Below are 20,577 nucleotides of genomic sequence, written 5' to 3'. Positions count from 1 at the left end.
CGGTTTGATCAACAGAGACTGGTCTGTATCAACTATCAGCTGACCGAAGTCATCCATAGTACCTACCTACACCTAATATATCAAAGAAACCGTGATATGTGCCTTCCTGGACATATCTGGGCCATTTGATAACACAACACACTTGTCGGTAAAAAGGCGCTGACAAGGCGAGGAGTGAACAAAATCATTGTCAAATGCATGTAAGAGATGTTAACGACGAGATGAATAAGCTGAGACACAGGTGGGTTACCAAACCACCTTTGTTAAAGCCATTCCCCTCAAAGGGGAGTAATATCTCCCATCTCCCCTTCAGTGGAGCCTATAGTAGTGGTTGAGATGACCAAAAAGCTTAAGAAGATTAGTTATGAATGTTCAGGTTATGAGAGGTATATAGATCTAACAGTAAGAGGATAATTTGAGAGCTTATGCGATTCAATGCAGAAGGCTTCAGCCACCATTGAGCTATGTCACTGTAATGTCAGTGGGGCTCAGCGTTAACCCAACCAAGACCACAGTAACCCCATTCACCTTCCAACGATCCTTCCAACTATGAAATCCATCTTTCTAAATCCAGAAAAACATATACATACTTACCTATGTATATTTCGGTGGACTGTTTTATTTGTCCGCCTTCATGTTACCATACCACGTTGATAATTTTATTTAATAGTTTTATTCGTAGCAAATTAGAATATTGTAGCATCATTTGGAGGCCCATATATAGTTGTCATAAAAAACGAATTGAATCAGTACAGAGAAAGTTCTATAAGTATCTAGTTTGGAGAGAAGATGGTGTCTATCCAAATATAGGTTGTTGCAATGATATGTTACTTGGTAGATTTGGAGCTGAGCCCATAGAACAAAGGGTCAAAGTAAAAGCACTATTGTTTATTTTTAAGATTGTGAATAACCTAATAGATTGTAGTGATTTGATTGAGCATCTTCCCTTTTTGGTGCCACGATTGGGCTCTAGGAGTGATGCTGTATTTTACTGTAGGGCGGGCAGAACAAACGCCAGTCTCAGATCACCAATTAATTTTATGTGTAACCTATTCAATTCCATAGCTGGCAAATGTGATTTATATAATGACTCTCCCCGCTCTATAGTGGCTGCATTTATGGAGGGGATTGGTAATGTCAACCAATTATTAGAATAAGTTTTTTTTTTTCATTGCTCTCAATATTTTATGTATACTTTCCTGTAATTGGGTTGTTTGACTTGTTGGAAATAAAGTCTTATTATATTATACCATGGTAACATGAACATTAAATAAAAAAAAGTTGAAAAAGTGATCAGCTAATCTGGGTACTCAGTACTCAATGCTATAAACAGGGCGAGTCCTTAACTCGTACGAATATTTTAACAGTAGATTCTTTAGATCAAAAGAAATACTTTTTTCCTTTACCATTTTTTCCAAATCGGCTCGGCTTAAAAGATACAGGATGTTGAAAAAACATAAAAAAATGTTATTTTTTAGTTCAATCTCACAAACGGTTTTATCGAATGAACTGAATTTCCTAATTTAGTTTTTCATTTATTTGATGACTCTTTTTCGAACACAAGATATCACCCACGTCTTCCAGTTTTCTCATTATTACCAATACGTACCATAAAAATACAATAAATTCGAAGAACCCAACTCTTGAAACTAAGTTGGACGCTATCTGATGAATATTTGAACGTTTTGTAAAATAAAAGTATTCTTCATATTTTCTCGTATAATGCGCCGTTTTCGAATAGTTTGATTTTCAAAAATTAAAAAGTATCTGTGAAATTTGAAAAATTGGTTACTTGGGCAGAATACAACTCTGTTATTCTGAAGGTAATTTTGTTTTTCCAGGGGTGGCAGACCTCATTATGAAAATTTAAAATATGGCTATATCTTTTTATCAGGGATGAATCGGAAAAAATGGTATAGGAAAAGAGTGTTTCTTTTGACCTCAAGAATCTACTGCTAAAATATTTGTACGAGTCATAAAGGCTCACCGTGTATAAATATAACGATGTCTGAGATCATCTACATCTATATCTTCTAATAAATAAAATTTCAGAGTACCTATATAACTTTTGAATATCCAAATTTTGTTAAGGTTTTTGGGTTATTTGCACATTATCTGAACCTAATCAAGTCATTAAAAAAAAAATTGGTCTGTCTTTCTCTTTATCCAGGGTAAAATCTACGGATTGACCAACCGATTTTGACGGGACTTTGAGTGTTGGAAGGAGTAGGTACTCTCCAAAGATTATAATCTTTGGTATTCTCCAAGAAAGACTATCTTACTCTTCAACATCGACAACATCCCACCATCACCATCTTGGTAAATATAGGCGATAATGAATATAGGAGAATGAATTCAATGAAATTCAAACTGCGATACCTATTCTCATCAAAAATTGCACTTTGTGATGATTATCGGAAGGCCTTCTGGCCACTCCTGAAGCGCTCAGGAAAGGAACTGTTTTATTCATTCATTCATTCACTATCTTTTATATGTACTGGGTAACTAAGACCATCGACACAGCTCTAATTTCGTCTGATGCTGATTCAAAATGAATGCGTCTTGACGATGTCAATAATCAACAGGGGGCACTCTTGAAAAATTTTCCACAAAAACACGTGATCCAACATCACAAACGTAGAAATCTCAATATATCCAAACGTTCAATCGTTATTAATTTCCACACTTTCAAATCCACAAAAAACACGTAATTTATATTACTCTCCATAAGATGAGAAAGAAAGACTCTTTCAAAACTTTATTAATTTGGAGCTCCAGATGGACGTGAGGAAAAACCGTGACAATCATTTTGGAACCCCAAGGAATTGTTTCAAAACTTTGGAAAACGTCGGCGATTGTACCTTTGAAAACAATAAAAATTGTCGCCAAAACTCATTTGCGTCTATTTCAGCAGCACGCAAGGACTACTTTAGGATCAGAGCAGCATGAGTTGAAAGAGGTGTGAGTTGGGAGCATCTTAGAAAATAACGAAAATTCAAGATATCAATGAGTTTGTTCCACCAACTTTCGCGAAGGGGATGTAGCTCAGTGGTAGAGCGTTCGCTTTGCATGTGAAAGGCCCCGGGTTCGATCCCCGGCATCTCCAGAAACTTTTTACTTAGTTTATAAATCAAAATAAAATCAGTCCAGTACCTAGCGTTAAAATTTTATTAATTTGTCTTGTACGGTAGATAAAACCTTGACTTAAATAAGAGGAACAGTAATTATTATAGGGGGAGCCTAGGAAAAAATGAACCAGATAATTTAAAGTAGCGAATAGTCAAAGACCAGATACAAATTGCAGCGTTATTCATTCATTCTTCAAAGTTTAAGTGTCTCGAAACTCGAAACGAGCCTAATCTGAAATTTTCAGGGAGATAATTAACATACATAATCATTATTTTTTGCGCACTTCCTAAGAACGGGAGGATTATGAAATTGGCTCAAAATGCCTGTAAATTTCGAATTTCGAGCCGAAAACTGCCTCAAATAATTAAGTTTATTGCAATTGGGTATAAAAAGGTTTACAATGCTTATAGAGACCTTGACGTCTTAAGATTTCTTGGTCAAAATCAATTAAATATCTGTCCTCTATAAGATTTTGCAGTTTAGACGCTTAGTGGTAACTGATAATTGAAGTACAGATCCGATTGAATTGAAACACAGTTATTAGACGATCTAAATTACCGATAAAGACCGGCCTAAGCGAAATTTTGTAGGCATTGTATCACTAGAAAGAAAATAATAAAAATTGTATAACTCAAAAACTAGCCACATAAGGCTCTGAAAATATATATTACATCGAATTATTTGTTTTCAACCCACTGGGGGGTCTATATTTTTGGAAATATCGACTAAACATTTTTTTTCGTAGCTAAAAAAGTAGCTTTGGGTAAGTTCAATATCAGGATGGGTAACCACTCGGCACTGTGGTAAAAAATTTGAACAAGCTCTCATTTTTGCACGTAGGCATGTAGAAATGTTCGCTTATATATTCATGTATTTTTTGACAAACAGATGTAAATGGAAGAGGCAGAAGGTAAAAAATTCTTTCATTATCATTTTCAGCATGGAATAAGATCAATTTATGATTATTCCGAATATTTCAAACAAAGACATAGTATTGAATGAGTGAATTATCACAATGTAACATTTTTCAACAGATTATTCACATTCGTCGATGGAAAATTCGAATAAACTGAAAAGAATCCAGAAAAAATTTCAAAAATGATAAAAAGTTATGTGATCATAAAATGTTTTTCTATATAAGCAGCAGTAAATACTCGAATAATTATGTTCAAACTGTCAAAATGAGACTAGTGATAATCATGCTATGCGCTACGCTAGTAGTCGCTCATTCAGTAATTAATTCATTAGAACAGAAGTTTGAGGGGCAAGCAATGGATGAACTGAGGGAAGACAGAATCCACATAATTTTTCCTGGTAATTTTTTATAGTCATTAGTGAAACCTCCAATAATGAAATTATTTGATTTACACGAAATTTTTCTCTAAATGATTAATGGTCCCTCTTTTATAACAAAGGTACTAAATGGTGTGGATCAGGAAATATATCGAAAAGCGAAGAGGATCTTGGAGTCTTCAAGAAGACTGATGCATGTTGCAGGACCCACGATAACTGTCCTGATATTATGGCAGGCCGTGAGACAAAATACAACCTGACCAATCCCAGCTTTTTCACCCGGCAAGTATTTTTTTTTTCTAAAAATGATTTTTAATTCAAATCAGTAACGAAATAGATGTCACAGATTTGGTGAAAATATTATGTGAAGAATACAATGCACTTGCTAGATTTACACCTTATACTCACTTTTAACTATGCATTTTTTAAAGAAAAATAGATGTGGTATAAAAAGGTAACGCACAAAATCACTTTATCTTCGATATTCACCATTTTGTAGAAAAATGCTCGAACAAGTATAGATTTCACCAAACCTTTTCATTATAGGGATGAAGTGAATTCGATTTTTTTTTGTATTTCAAGCAGTGGTGGCTTGTGAATATTCATCATGGGTCGGTAGATTATTATTCATGTACATGAGCCACCTTGGGTTTGTTCAAAATGAGTAATTTTTCGTGGTATCAATTCATTTCGTTAAGATTTCCAACAAAAAGCAATATTTAGTTTTTTAGAACACATTTTTTCGTTTTCAGTTTATCCTGCGATTGTGACACGAAATTCTACAACTGTCTGAAAGAGGCTGATAGCGCAATATCCCAAGAAATTGGCTTCATTTACTTCAATCTACTAAGTACACAATGCTACAAACGTGAATTTCCGATAAAACGCTGTCTCAAACACATTTATGTTCCGTAAGTTTTTATAGATACGAAATAGGCATCTTCCTTGATGTTCAAAATTTATGTATTCTTCAGTAAACCCCCAAATTTTCCATTTATGTTTTTTGTAGGCGAAGGAAATGCAAGGAATACGAATTGGATGAAAGTAAAGGGAAGGTCTACCAATTCTTCGACGTACCGAAATTTTAAATCACTTCAATGTGGTGTGTATTCATGAAAATAGAAAAATAAAAAGTTCTGTAATAAGATTAATTGTTTCAATCTGACCTTAAATTAAAACTAATTACGTACTTTTCGTTATTTAATCGTTTTATAACAATATTTACACTCAATTCGATATAATACATACTAAAAATCGGCATACAATTCAATAAATATCACTTTATTATAGCTGTATATTGTTCCTATATATTAAAACATCTAAAAACAACAAAATTTACAAAAGCACAATTCAATTGTTAACATGAATTGAGGAAATTAATTTCTAGCCTTCAAGGAGTTAAAAAGTGTGATTTATTTATAAGAACTAGGTTTCATCTGCCTGTATCTATAATAATATAAAATTTGTTGCAGAATTTGTTCATTATTCTCACCTTCATTCTCTCAACAACAATACTGGGCCTTTATGTCAAGTGATACTAAGTTACAAATTTAGAAAAATCTACGCTCTCTCACAAAGGAGAAGAATAAGGTCGATATTGTTCTTTGGTTGGAAATATTGAAAAAAAATTCATGCACTGATTCTCAAATAATAATTTGTATTGAAAACACTTATTCTTGTGAAAGGCTTATTCACGATAAAATCGATTCAGACTGAAAAATGGTGAACGAATAGAAGATATTCATCATACTATCATAGAATTTTCAAAAGATGAATACCTACAAAATTGAATTTCAGTTATTCCTTCACTGACTAGTTCTCGATTATTTTATTCCCGCTTTATAAATATGGATCAATTTTCCTATGCGAAAAAATCTATACAGGGCGATTCACCATGAACTGGACAAACATTCATAGTTGTCTATATGAGATCCGGAGAAGCACATCATATATGTGTCTCGTTTTCGAGGCATAAGTGAGATACAGTGTGTTTAAGGTCATTTTTCAGCAATATATGGTCGAGTATAGCCATTTTAATTTTTTTCCAAAATTCCACGCCATATTTGTGACTAAATATTGCGGATAAATGACCTTGAGCATTAATGTTTGTCCCGATCTCATTAAAACGACTATATTTGTTTGCCAAGTTTATGGTGAAATACCCTGTATATAGTATATTCATACTATCATTTAAAAATTACTAAAAAATTCTCAAATTTTTTGTTTCTAAATTAAATGCGTCAAATAATATAAAATATGTACTGAAATTTGGCACCTGCAGGATAATATTGATAGCTACATTAAGTATTGAATTTTTGAGAACATTTAATGATTGTCGGTTCTCTGCATGTAACAGAAAAATCTGTGTGAATATAATATTCAATATTCCGTAAAAATTGCAGAAAAGAAATATACTTCACAACGTATTTAACCATAAGTGAGTAGCGAATGGCTGTAAGTAAACTAATCAACCTCAAATGATAAACTGCAGTTTATCCCAGAATTGATATAATAATGAGCGCAATGTTCACGAAACAATCAACAAAAATGTAAAAATAAAAATCACAGACCAATATTGCTTGGACAGTCAATGGTAATCATAGTAAATAAATTCAAAACACCAAACGTATTGCTAAGGTTAAAACTGTCGATAAAACCAATTAATTGGTGTTTTGAGCAAAATTTGTCTTCCCGGCCCTGAAGACAGCTCAAAAGCTTTCATTGGTAAATACTTGGTAGCTCAATTTCACCCAGAACAATAACAATCTTATTCCCTGCATAATGGTCAGTATTGTTAGAGATCAGTTTATACTGTATGTCTGTGAAAGAACCCTAACCTCCTCAAAGTTTAGAAGTTGATACTTGCCACACAATTAAATGACTCATCAATGATGAGTTTTCCTCTTGCGATAAAACTTCATTTTTGGTTGAAACGTCAGAATCTTCATCACCTGAAAGAAATAAACAAGTTAAAATTAACTTTGTACAGGGTGGGCAAAGCTGGTGATACATGAACTACAACTTTTTAACCCAACGAGATAGAAGAAAATGAATGTGCCATTTATGGCGTCTTTTTTCGAGAAACTAATAATGCCATCAACTGCATTCCTCTATTTTCTTTTGTTTTTGAGTTATAGGCAAAAAATTAAATTTGGGCGATTTCAACTTTGGTTATTATCTCCGTTTTTGCTTGTGCTAGGATGTTGAAATAAAAACATGGAGACACCTTTTTGATAGCAATCCAGTGGTCTACTATGATTTTTCCAATAGGTTTATTTTCTGAGCTATATCATAAAGTTGTGTTTTTTCGTATGAAAACAGTAGTTCAAAATGACTTAGAAAGAATCGCCATTATTTTTTCGTTTCAAAAATATACATCGCCCTTAGTTTTGTTGAGTCATTTTAAACTACTCTTCTCATAAGAAATAACACATCTTTATGTTATAGCTCAGCAAATATACCTGAAGACAAAAGAAGGTATAAGAATGCAGTTGATGGCATTATTAGTTTCTAGACAAAGACGGTCGACCGTAATGTGCCATGCATTTTCCATTGTATCGTTGGGTTGCCTACCCTGTACAGAGTGAGAAAAAGGAAAAAACAGAATTCGGTATTGTATTGTATAATTGAGGAGTTGAGGTTTTGATAAAAAACGCAGTTCTGTCAACTGAGCTTGATACCCCATATTCTAGATCTAGCTTGCAAAGAAAATATCAGGCATGTGGAAATCATACATTGTATCGAGGTTGAGAACGAGATAGTAAATACAGAAGTTATGAATTTGGTGTGTTACTTTTTAATCCCTCTGTATGTCTTAGTTATAGGATGGTTATTGAGGGCTCAATTCATTCCACATACAACTTAATAATTAGATTTGTACTCACCTATCCTGAAATCTATGTATCCTTCCCCTCCAGACATTACGAGCATTGCATTGGTGTTCTTTGTCGACACAGGCGAACCAGAAGGTGAGGAAGGATTCGATGACGGACTTGAGCCTGAAAATATTTGTGTTCAAATAAACAAATATGTCAGGTATACCCAGAAACAATCGTATTTTGATTCTACCCACCGACATTACCAGGCACAGCCACGAAAAATTTCACATTCGTCTTGTGTCCGTGGAAACTCAGCTGAGCATGCGACAAAGAACAGTAGGGAACGAAGCCAGTTGTTGGTACAGGCGGTACACATTCCCACTCTCCAGACGCATTAGGCAAATCGGTAGAGTGAACGATTTTTTCATTGGGATACTCCCCGGATAAGGGAACGGATATTATGACTCCATTCGATGTTCCTATCCACAGCCTGTAGGACGATACCAGCAAACAGGTGATTCGAACAAATGTGAAACCCAGCTTTCCTGTTCCTAGAGAATATAGAATTATGCGAAAAACCGCCTGAGGGCAGAGATCACCTTCGAAAATCACTCACCTAACATTTTGCTGACATACGGTTCAATATCAACATCTTGCAAATGCTGATACGTTTCCGCATGGTACAATCTAAGCGTAGAATCTAATCGTATTGAAACCCACACTCCAACTCCCAAACACGCCATATGTCTCACCTAAAATTATTTGCAACAATCAAGATGAGAATAAATTGGCCAAAAAATTTTTGCTTACTAGACTTTCAGTCCTTGGATGTGCTTCTATGCTGTGAATGATCTTCAAGCCGTTCGGTTGAAGGACATGTATTTTGTTTCTATATCCACACCAAACCGTTTCGTCCACAACTTGCAGACACCTGATAGGCTGTTGGGGTAAGCCAACTTGGACTAGATAATAATTTGACAAGTCCCACTCCCCCTCTTTGTTTCTCTTAAATACCGCCATCATTCCACAAGCTAGGGCTACCACAACTTGGCCTTTGATGTGTCTGTAATTTTAATAATTTATGCAGGCTGCAAGAAAAACTACAAATCTTTGTGTTGGACATCTTTCAAATGCTCTGTGAATAACCTAATCTAACCTAAAGTACGAACTTTGTACAGGGTGGGCAAAATTGGTGCTACCTGAACTACTTTTTTTTCAACTCAACGAGATAGAGGAAAATGCATGGCACATTATGGTCGTCATTTTTTTTTTTTTTTTTACTAAACAGTGTATAATTGTATTAAGGTTCAGAATGAATTGTAATATACAATGAAATGTACCTAATACTGGCAGTAAGACGCAAGTCGTTAGCCATTTGCTATAGCAATAAATTTTCTCTCTCTCTCTCTCTCTCTCTCTCTCTCTCTATCAACTTCATTCCTCTATATTCTTTTGTTTTCGAGTTATAGGTCAAAATTAAAATTTCAACTTTGGTCATTATCTTCGTTTCTGTTTGAGCTAGAATGTTGAAATGAAAACATTATACATACCCTCTTTTGAGAGCAATACAGTGACGTACTATGATTTTTTCCAACAGGTATATTTGCTGAGCTATAACATAAAGATGTGTTTTTTCTTAACAGTAGTTCAAAATCACTTAAGAAGACTGAGGGCGATGTATGATATTTTTCTGAAACAGTAAAAAAATGGCGATTCTTTCTAAGTCATTTTGAACTACCATTTTCATAAGTAAAAACACAACTTTGTGTTACAGCTCAGCAAATAAACCTGTAGAGAAAAATCATAGTACGCCACAGGATTGCTATAAAAATGTGTCTGTATAATGTTTTTATTTCAACATCCTAGCACAAACAGAAACGAAGATAACGACCAAAGTTGAAATCACCCAAATTTAAATTTTGGCCTATAACTCGAAAACAAAAGAAGATAGAGGAATGCAGTTGATGGAGAAATATTACGACCTTAATGTGCCATTCATTTTTCTCTATCTCGTTGGGTTAAAAAGTTGTAGTTCAGGTATCACCAATTTTGCCAACCATGTACAGGGCACTGTACAGGGCACTGGGATTGTCAAAATCGTTGGTTGTCATTGGTTACTGTGGAGCAGGCAAAGAGTTGCCCTACAGAGCATGAATCAATTCAAAATTAGAATAACTTACACAATACTCATGATGGTATCCCGCAACCTAACAGAATGTAAGCATCGTCTACATTGAGCTACTGCAGAGTGGACATAAAGTGAACCATTTTCAGTACCAATCCACATAGTTGTCGATTTACTCGAAACTACATCCTGCTGAGGTTCTGGTTCACTCTCCACCACAGGTTCTGCTTCCGCATTCTCTTCAACTGGTTTCGATTCTTCAGTTTCCGTTTGTTCACCAGTATTCATTGGTTCCTCAGAGACTGTAGAATTCCTGCGTCTACTTATACTAGGTTCATTTTCGATATAATAAATTTTACCAAGCTGAAAATAAAACAGTTAAGGTCGTTAAAACTTGAAAGATGCCGAACCTACATATTTCTTTTCTTCTTGTAGTTCAGCATCTTTGTCGATTTGTTTGGCTCCTTCAGTGACAATCGTTGGAATAGAAACAAAATCATCCGGTTCCGTTTTCGAGACTTCCTTGATTGGGGAGCTTAAATTGCTGCAAGTTAGAGGGGTGTCACTAACGATGTCCGTTGGGCTAGAAGACGGAACGCTGGCTATGCACAAAATTCTGGATGTACACACGCCAAAACTGTCTAATATTTCTGCTGGGTTATTGGCATCGATTATGGTAACTATACTGGCTGTGTGCGTGAAACTACATATCCACACTTGAGAGGACAGTGGCACCTTCTGTTCGTCCCTCTTCAACTGTTCCTCGTAACTTTCATCGCTAGCCTCTCTGGCCGAATCTAATTCTTCCTTGTCGAGATCGTTGGAATTATTGAGATATCCTTCCATGGAAGTAACGCCAGCGGCGCACCAAACGTTCATTTCTGGACTCGATTCGGTCAAGGGTCTGCAGTAAACTGGTATGGGAACGGGAACACCTGTGACGCTGCCTTTTGTGGCTGGTGTGGTTTTTCCAGGTAAACTCCATCCGTAGGCATGCATCCTTCCGTCCTCCTTCCTAACGTGAGCCTTTAAATTTCTGTATTGATCTCGCTTGTCTATTACCCTTTTCATCATCAGTTTATCGGAAATTGAACCTATCAAAATAATCCTGATTTACTTATGGTTCAGTGAAAGTAAGATTTATTCAGAAGTTAAAGTAGCTTATACAGGGTGTCCGCGCCATGGGGTAGCGGTCGATTACTCTAATTCTATTAACTTTACAAAAAAAAGTTTGAAATAAAACTTTCCTCTTTTTAATTAGAGCATCTTCTGAAATTATTTAAAACTATACAAAGTGTTTCGTTTCTTCTGCACAACTTTCAACTGCGTTATTTTAAATGGAACACCGGATATATCTTTACATTTTTGGATTCCTTGTTAAATTTAAGTACCTCAAACTGTCAAAATATTAATGAAAAGTCAAATTTCTCGAAAAGTGTTGAGAATTCAGGCATAGTTGTGCTATCAAACTTATATTCAAATTTGACAAGGAATTCAAAAATATAAAAATATATAGGGTGTTCCATTTAAAATAACGAAGTTGATAGCTGTGCAGAAGAAACGGAACACTTTGTATAGTTCTAAATAATTTTAGGAAATGCTCTACTCAAAAGAGGAAAGTTTTATTCAAACTCTTTTTTTGTGAAGTTAATAGAATTAGAATAATTGACCGCTGCCTCATGGCGAGGATATCCTGTATATATCAACAATTAGTTATTTTCAATACCGAATCTTTATTGAAACTAGTGAAAAATAATTTTCTGTGTTATAGATCAATTGAGTGTGTTAAATCCATCTTCATTTCGTACAAAGAGAACTGTTGATAATCATTAAAAATGAATAATCTGTGAAGAGATAACATACACATCACATGTAATGATAGCAACGAAAATGGACTCTTGTAAATTTGAATTGAAAAGTGAACTGCAGGTAACATGCTGTCATTGATGGAAAGAGTAGCAGGTACTGATGATGGCAAATAAGCCAGAAACCTTTCCACGTGCTATTTTCTCGACAGGACGATTCCTGCAGTTCTCGATCTCTTTAGTCCATTTTCGCAAAAAGTGAATATTTCGACGCCAACTGCGATGTTACAATAATTAACAAAGATCCTGTATTTTTAAAATATAAAATGCACAATCTGGTAACAACCTAATATTTATGAATTGTTCAATCAAACTAATATTTACCTGACCAATAAATCTTATGATTTTCTATTTTACACATATTTCATATCACTGAATAATTATGATTTTACTACTGCTCTGAATAGCACAGAGTGACTGCTCTGTGAAGATATCTTTGACTTGTCATTCCGATGAAGTGGCATTAGAAATGAACTCGTTCAGCCTATCATTGATTCGTGAAACACTTTTTTTCATGAAAATACCGCTTAAACTCCATAAGTTCTAATAAATTCATCTTTATTAGTTAGATTTTGTTTTCCTATCATCAATTATACAAAATGTATCACTTTGAGTCCCCATTAGAAGATTACGGATGCAAAAATTAAGAATCGTGCAAGCCAAAATAATAAAAATCTCCAAATCTAAGGGAATTCAACTAAGGTTCAGCTGATGAAAACTTCAAAAAGTTGTAGAGAACACTTGTGAGATTGAATTTTCATTCTTACTTAGAAAAAGAGCCATTATTCTCAAAACTAATGTCCTTAAAAAGGTTTTTTAATCCTCCCTTCCCTTTTGTTATTTCAATGATGAAATATCAAGGAAATTTATGTCAAAGTGAATATGACTTTGAATAAACAGGTACTTTATTTCTATTTGAGGTATTCACAGCCAATAGTCAATAATTAACAAATTATAAAAATAAAATATAAACAAATCATTCATGGTATTCACTAAGGAACGACTAGAATAGGTAACATAAATTAATTGAAACTGAAAATAAATAAGCCTAAGCTCTTCATTCCTTTCAGTTGTCAGGTGACTGAAATGCCTACTTATATCTAGTGAGTATTAGTCCTTCGTTTATTTCAGTTATATATAAAAATTCATTCGAACAAAATAGCACCTCTAATTATGAATATTTGAAAGAGGAGCCAAAAATGTTTTTACCTAGTCAAAACTCAATACCATTTTATTTCCCTTGTTTCTATAAAACAGTCCTGAACTTTTCAGCTTGTGAAATATTTTTAAGTGCACATCTTTAAATAAAAAGTTATTCTTAGGTTAAAATTCCAATTCATTTTAAAAACTGAACGGTTTGAAATTTTTAATAAATCAAGTAATTTTTAAAAAGTATTCCTAGCCAAAATAAATCTGAAAGTTTTGGACCCATTGATCCAAAAGTAGTTCATTATTTCAAGTTATATTATTATTGAGAAACAAATAGAAAAGATTCAACAAGTATGCAACAATAAAAGAACAATTTAAATGTCTTCAATATCCAAGGGATTATGATTTAATCGTTTGTCATTAACTTCCACAGCATAAGAAATGTGACAAACATATTTACGATACCCTCAAAATATTGTAGTTTTATTACAGATGTATCTATAATTTTGAATTATCACACGTTATGTAGCAAACTGCTTCACTTCTCAGATAACCCAACCAAAAGAACTGAATGCTTTGTATAATATTTCCCTCATTCTAAAAATCTAATGAGTATTATTCAGTTAATTCCATACCCATTTCAGTTTCGATTGAATCTTGTCCTGCTCTGGGCAATGCTCGTATGCTAGGTGATGCTTCAGTCGATGTAGTTTGGTATCGTAAGTTTGCTCTTGTTGGTCGATCAGAACCATTGAATAATTTGTTGAAGAACCTCCAGATGCCTGGGCTCTGTTTCTTGTCGTATGCCTCGCCTTTTTGAGCCCTTATCATTTCGGTCCATCGAAGGGCGTCTTGAAGTTCCATGAATCTTTCCTACAGATGAAAAGTGGTGAATTAATTTTCAGGCTTTTATCAGGATGACAAGAAAATTTGAAATACTCTGCTCAACAATCGATAAGGGAATCACTGACCTTCCATCAATTCATTTCAAGAAGTGACAAAAATGTGAAAAGATTCCAGATTTTCCGTTTCATTTTGGGTGAAGTTAAGAAATAATGACCCAGCCTGTATAAATAAAGAGCAACAATCAAAGTTGCTAAAATCATATGTACCTTGTATTGATTGCGCTCCATCAACACCCTTGCCATTTCTACCCTCGTAAATCTCTTTCTTTGAGCCATAGGTACATCGGAATTATCTTCTCCAGCCTCAATTCTAGCCTCATTAGCCTCTCTTACTTTTTTCAGTTCGTCCTCCAATTCACTGACTCTTTCTTTCAATTTTGTCCTTGATATTTTCAAAGATAATATTTCCTCCCTCAACATTTCTTGTTCGCCGGTCAATTCGTCAACTTTAGCGATCAAATCATCTTTGACAACGTTCAAAGCGTTTCTAGAAGAATTAAAGTTAGAATTAAGCCGATACACCTTCAAGAATTATTAAACTTACTTGGTTGCTAGCAATTCATTATTTTCCATTATGAGATTTTCGACTTCCTTTCCCATACCTTCAACAGAGAAAATTTTCTTAACCTACTTTTTAATTTTGTATTCGTTTTTACATTCAAAGAAAAAAAGTGATATTAATTGAGTTTTGGTTACTTGGGATTCGGTATTAAACTCCTTGGTATAGTTTGCTAGGAAAAATTCATATTTGATGGCCTGCACTAAGGCTTATGGGATTTACTAATGAGGTTTGCTGAGAAATACCGTATGTTATTGACGTTAAGATTAAGCTTCTTTTGATAGCACAAACAATTTCAATTTATCCTTCATTTCATAGTCAGAAAATACTTTTTCTTACAAGGACGAGAATTCATACTGAAGTAATAATATAAAGTAAAAAAATATCAAACTTCTGATGAATTAATGACAGAAAAAAATTAAAATACACTAAGAACAATTCTTTATGAAAATACATAATCTATACTAATGAAAAAAATTGGGAGTTTCCCTCTATAACCTTCTAAATTTTTTGAGATAAACCTAATTACCCGATTTTCTCAGGACATTGAAAGTTGGAAAGAGGAAGGTTTTGACAGCAGAGTCGAGTTGGGTAAAGTAGATTAGAGTAGAGTAGAATACGGTAGGGTACAGTAGGATAGAGCAAAGAAAAGTCGAATGGAGTGAAGTAGAGGAAGAATAGAACATACTAGAGTAGAGAAGTGAAGAATAGGGAATACTACTTCTGACAAAAATGATGATATTTGATGATTTAATATCTTTAAAAAGTAACATTTTGAAATAACCATTTCAACCGTTTCCCAAAAAAATTATTTGAAGTACTCAAAAATGAAAAATAAAAATGGGTGTTTAAAATTTAAAGCGTTTTGTGTCAATTGCACAAGCTGGCAACGTCGACTAAAATATGCGTTGATAATAAAGGACATCAAATACATTATCTTGATGAGATAGACAAAGATGCCGCGACGAACGAGGAAGGTCGTAAAATTTTATGGGACATTGTTCTTTTTATTTTCCAGTAGGCACTGTTGCCAAAAAGTTAACTTGAAACAAAGCGATTTAAATTTTAAGACCCCATATTTGAAAATTGATTTTGAATAGTTTGCGTGGTGAATTTGAAAAATTCATGAATGAAACTCATAATTATTCAGTTTAAACTTTCATATGCTGTGATAAACCAAATTGAGGAGAATTCCGCATTTAGAAGTTACACCCTGACCCTGTATGTTTGTGAACAAGAATGATTTGCGCAAGCATATTTTCAATGCAGTATGAAAACAATATTTTCAGAAAACTACATACAATTTTTGCAAAACAGATCATGCATAACTAAAAAAGGTTAATTTGCAAGTTGCCCATGCAAATCTATACTTGCAATGAAATAAATAACAAATAAACAATCTCATTCGCAGATGGCGTTCAGGTGGTTGCCGTCCAGCCGATCAAATCTGAGATAATGACAAAAACCTTTTGGAAATAGGAACCGGAATATTTATGTCTCTATTGGAAACTCCACCTGAATTCATTAAACAATGAATAGAAAGAAAATTCCATTACAATCTACATATGCAAATGCAAGAAGCTTACCATAAAAATTATCGTTGACTGCGGCATTAGCAGATGAATGAATGAAAGAAACAAAAAACAAGTTAGTATGTTATTGGCAGATTAAAGAACTGTTTATTTTTTACCTGACGATGCATAATCACCTGGATGGACCCAGCCACCTGCCAAAAAAAATATATCAGATTTTCAACAATTTGATATACAGCATTAGCTCTCAAGAACCTGATTCAATTTTTTCTGAAAATTTGTGAATTGTTTTGAATAACCAGCACCTATTCAACTAAGAAATTTCCAATTGAACCAGAAGTTGAGCCAAACTGTTATTTCAAATGAAACTCACATTTCTGGATTGCTAGTAACATTTTAACTTCGTTATTTGAACTAGAGATTTTTTCGTTTCATTTGGGACAACCTTGAGGTTTGGGTGAAGGGAAATTCAAATAATTCAATGAAGAAACCAAAAATGTGATGAAATATAGGATGTTCCATTGAAATAACAAAGTTTGCTTTCACTTCTGGTAATATTATTACTTCCTAGACCAAAATAGTTTAGTTTATAGATCCGGTTATTCATTAGGACTCACAAAATTTCAGGAAAAAATGTCATTTGGCTCTCAGATATGTCTGATGGACACTTTACGTAAAACAACCTGTATATTTCAGAAGTTTAAAAACTAAAAACAAATAATTATTATTTCATACTTCATTTCAAAAGAGAAACAAATAGCACTAATCATTGATTATTGGGATTATTTGAAACTCACCAGTAATCTCAGAATCTTCTTCTGCATCAGCATCCTATAAAAAATCAAAACCAAAAATTGGAAAGAATTCTATTTGCCAACATTATATTCACCTGAAAAGTGAGCTCTTCATATAGTGTGTTACCGCTCCGATGTTCCTTCTTTGTATGAATTCGAGACGGAACATTGTTTATAGGAGGAGGAGGACATTCCGGACTAGTTGGTGAGGTAACTGTACTTTTGGCCTCAGGTGATAATTGATTACTGCTAGGTTCATCCACCTGAATTGTATCTTTTGGCGGAACTTCAGCTTCACTATGCAAACTAAAAAAAAAACACATATGATATTTTGAAGACGTTGGAATATTCAAACCCTACCTTGGCGATGACTGGGTGCTACTTATTGGAGAGGATGGAACACTATCTACAATTTCTGCGTTTTCAAGCGAAGCAAATCCAAACGACATTGGACCTGAGCTTCGCCCAACAATATTGAGCCTATTACTATTTAGTCTATTGATCTCAGCTTTTTCATTGGCAAGTTGTTGTCCCGAAAGTAATATTTTGGTACGCTCCATATAATCTACGTGTGTTTTGAACAATTCAGTGTATCTTTCATGCAGCTTGGAGAATTCCTTTTTCAAATCTCCCTCTCTCTCCTCTAAGCGGCCAGCGTGCTCCAATGAATTCTTATGTTTCAATTCCAGCATTCGTACAATACTTTCCAATGATTCTAATCGTGTTGTGAGATCTTTCCTTTCTCCTGAAAAAATGTGTTTGTTTCAGAGAATTGAAAGATATTATGTTGAATTGTGACAGAACTGTCAAAGTGATTATTGAAATAGACATTCTACAAAATGTATATATATAACAATTAATATCATGATTACAATGAACTACTCGTATATGCAGAAGTTCCATTGAGTTGGTAGAGTACAGTTTTTCAGATTTCCACCAAAATCAATGGAGTTAACATAATTAATCTGCATAATCCTGCCGAAATTGAGCTTGATAGCTTCCAACTCGAGACTTGGAACATGTCCACAACAATTGATTACATACACACAGACAGCTTTGGGAATCTACTGCTGTTTAACAAGTCAGTGCAATAGGTACTCCTAAATTGAATCTGAATATTAAAATTAAACACACCTTCTGCAGCATCTTCAAATTCCAATAGTTTTTGCTCAGCAGCCTTTCTTGCAGATTTTTCTCTTTCATATTGAGTAACCAATTGTTCATTATCTTCTCGTAGTAATTCTAGTTCAACATCATGTTCCTACAAAAACAATTCAGAAAATATTTGAACCATTCAATCCATGTAAAAAATTTGTGACACTACAAAAAGATAAAAAAGAAAATGACTATATTTATTTACTTAATGTAAACAAAAGATATTGATGTGAATCATACTATATTGCATTCAAGATACCGATTTATTCACATATGAAATACTCCCTTAATATTATACATAAATATATTTACACTCTGAATAGAAGAACTAGTCGCTTCCAAATTTGGGTATTGAAAATTTTAAATACCTACCTGATTTTGTTGATAGGCTGCATCCAAACACTCCAACACATTAACCAACAAAGGCATCAATGATTTAACAACATCCTCATCATATCTGGCAATCATTTTTTCAAATTCCTGGTATATACTACCAGCTAATGACTGAACTTTTTCAGACATAACTAATGGGGAATCTTCCTGTGTTACATAAACAGTTTCGGGGCCCACACACCCAGTGTCACCTAGTTCCATTCTGAGATTTTGATTGATTTCAACGATAAAACAAATCAAGAAGATTGATCCTACTGATTGAAATGTTTATACAATTGCCCATTTGATCAACATGATAAATGAACAAATTTGAAACTACTGAGTACCATCAAAAACTCAGAAGTCAATACCAAAAATACTGGTCTAAAATAATTACGAAAGGTGAAACATAAATTATCAGGAAAAGTATTTGAAAATCCACCTTCAACTTTATTCATCAGAACATAACATTTTTCTTGAACAAAAATTAACAACAAATGTTGAGAGTTCTGACAGAACAGCAGCTGTCATTGCTGTCAATCCAATGGAGGACTTCCCTACATGTTTGCCAACCTAGAAAAAGGTCTAAAAGGTCTACCATCAGGGAATGATTGCTTTCTAACGAAACCTACTTCATTCTTTCCGCAATGATCTAATATATTCATGAAATTCTATCGAGCTTTCTAGAGTTTACTGTTAAAAAGAAAAAAGATTTTCATAACCTCGATTGCTGATTGGTTGAAATTTATGTTGGTATTACTACTTCTTGTGACAATCGACATATTTCATTGGCAAATGTCATTTTTACTGATATATATAATATTAATATTGTCTGCTGTATAGCTTACAAAATACAAGAAAACAAGAATGCGTTCAAGCAAAGATTGTGCACATAACCAAAACTTTGCCCATAACCTAACAGATTACTTTTTTCTTCTTGACATTTGCCAACGAAACATGTCAATTGTCACAAGAAGTAGTAATACCAACATAAATTTCAACCAATCAGCAATCGAGGTTATGAAAATCTTTTTTTCTTTTTAACAGTAAACTCTAGAAAGCTCGATAGAATTTCATTAATATATTTGATCATTTCGGAAAGAATGAAGTAGGTTTCGTTAGAAAGCAATCATTCCCTGATGGTAGACCTTTTAGACCTTTTTCTAGGTTGGCAAACATGTAGGGAAGTCCTCCATTGAAATGGAATTCACAGAATGTAAAGACCCGTTTTCTTTTTATAAAAACCGATTTCGTAACAATTCTTATTTAAGATCAGTATTCACTTTCAGCTTTGGCTCTTGACCAGATTTCCAGTTTATCAGCCATTAAGACGAAGACCTGGTTTATGCTGGACGGTTACGCTTTAATACCTGAAATGGTAGGAATTCACTTTCGGGATAGTCTAAAAACCTGAAAATTTCAGATTTTAAGGATATCTCAGACTCTTTGGCTAATTTAGTCTGGCCGGTAAATCCAACTTCTTTCGTACTTCGCAATTTTGCCTCCATCAAAAAAACTCTATATAGAACTGATCCTTTACTTCTTGTACAAAATGTCTCACTTAATGAATCTTTCTTGCTTTCAACGCACTGCGATTGCTCCCGTATGGAAAGAAAATAAACAGTCCACAAAGTTACCGTGATGAACCGTAAAGCCAAATGAAAGCTATTATATTCATTGAATAAAAAATCATAGGAAAGATCCCCTTAGTATCATTGAAGTTCATACTTCAAAATCTTTTGAGGGTCACTCTGTATACTTATTATTTCTATATATGGTTCTCCAACTCCCTTTCGAGTCAAAATTTTAAATTTTTTTAACTCCTGAAATTTCCATATAGCTCAATTTCTGAACAGATTGAATCAATAGAAAAAAATGTAT

The 20,577-nt window shown here is 33.9% G+C and overlaps 2 protein-coding genes and 1 non-coding gene across 4 annotated transcripts; 2 read left to right on the top strand and 1 right to left on the bottom strand.

Moving 5' to 3' along the window:
* Window positions 1-3,034: 3,034 nt before the first annotated feature.
* On the top strand, window positions 3,035-3,106 carry Trnaa-ugc. Its single transcript has one exon. It is a non-coding gene; the product is annotated as a tRNA-Ala (tRNA).
* A 1,176-nt stretch (window positions 3,107-4,282) lies between these two features.
* On the top strand, window positions 4,283-5,896 carry LOC123309911 (phospholipase A2-like). Its single transcript, XM_044893219.1, has 4 exons — window positions 4,283-4,443; window positions 4,545-4,704; window positions 5,175-5,333; window positions 5,432-5,896. Exons 1-4 carry the CDS (start codon window positions 4,311-4,313, stop codon window positions 5,508-5,510), a joined length of 531 nt encoding a protein of 176 aa, XP_044749154.1. The 5' UTR covers window positions 4,283-4,310; the 3' UTR covers window positions 5,511-5,896.
* Window positions 5,610-19,225, bottom strand: LOC123309896 (JNK-interacting protein 3). Of its 2 annotated transcripts, XM_044893199.1 has the most exons (17): window positions 18,697-19,225; window positions 18,304-18,430; window positions 17,530-17,914; window positions 17,265-17,475; window positions 17,173-17,206; window positions 16,534-16,569; window positions 16,430-16,447; window positions 14,829-14,886; window positions 14,492-14,771; window positions 14,015-14,252; window positions 10,780-11,459; window positions 10,421-10,728; window positions 9,051-9,303; window positions 8,857-8,992; window positions 8,495-8,791; window positions 8,307-8,420; window positions 5,610-7,373 (listed from the first exon to the last, which is right to left on the bottom strand). In XM_044893199.1, exons 1-17 carry the CDS (start codon window positions 18,916-18,918, stop codon window positions 7,264-7,266), a joined length of 3,507 nt encoding a protein of 1,168 aa, XP_044749134.1. In that variant the 5' UTR covers window positions 18,919-19,225; the 3' UTR covers window positions 5,610-7,263. The 2 variants fall into 2 exon arrangements, with proteins under 2 accessions (XP_044749134.1, XP_044749141.1); XM_044893206.1 differs by lacking the exon at window positions 16,430-16,447.
* Window positions 19,226-20,577: the final 1,352 nt, after the last annotated feature.

This window comes from Coccinella septempunctata, chromosome 1 (genome assembly GCF_907165205.1).
Source record: "Coccinella septempunctata chromosome 1, icCocSept1.1, whole genome shotgun sequence".
NCBI classification, from domain to species: Eukaryota; Metazoa; Arthropoda; class Insecta; order Coleoptera; family Coccinellidae; genus Coccinella; species Coccinella septempunctata.
The sequence above is the reverse complement of the archived record's forward strand: the minus strand, read 5'-3'. Positions and strand labels throughout refer to the sequence as shown.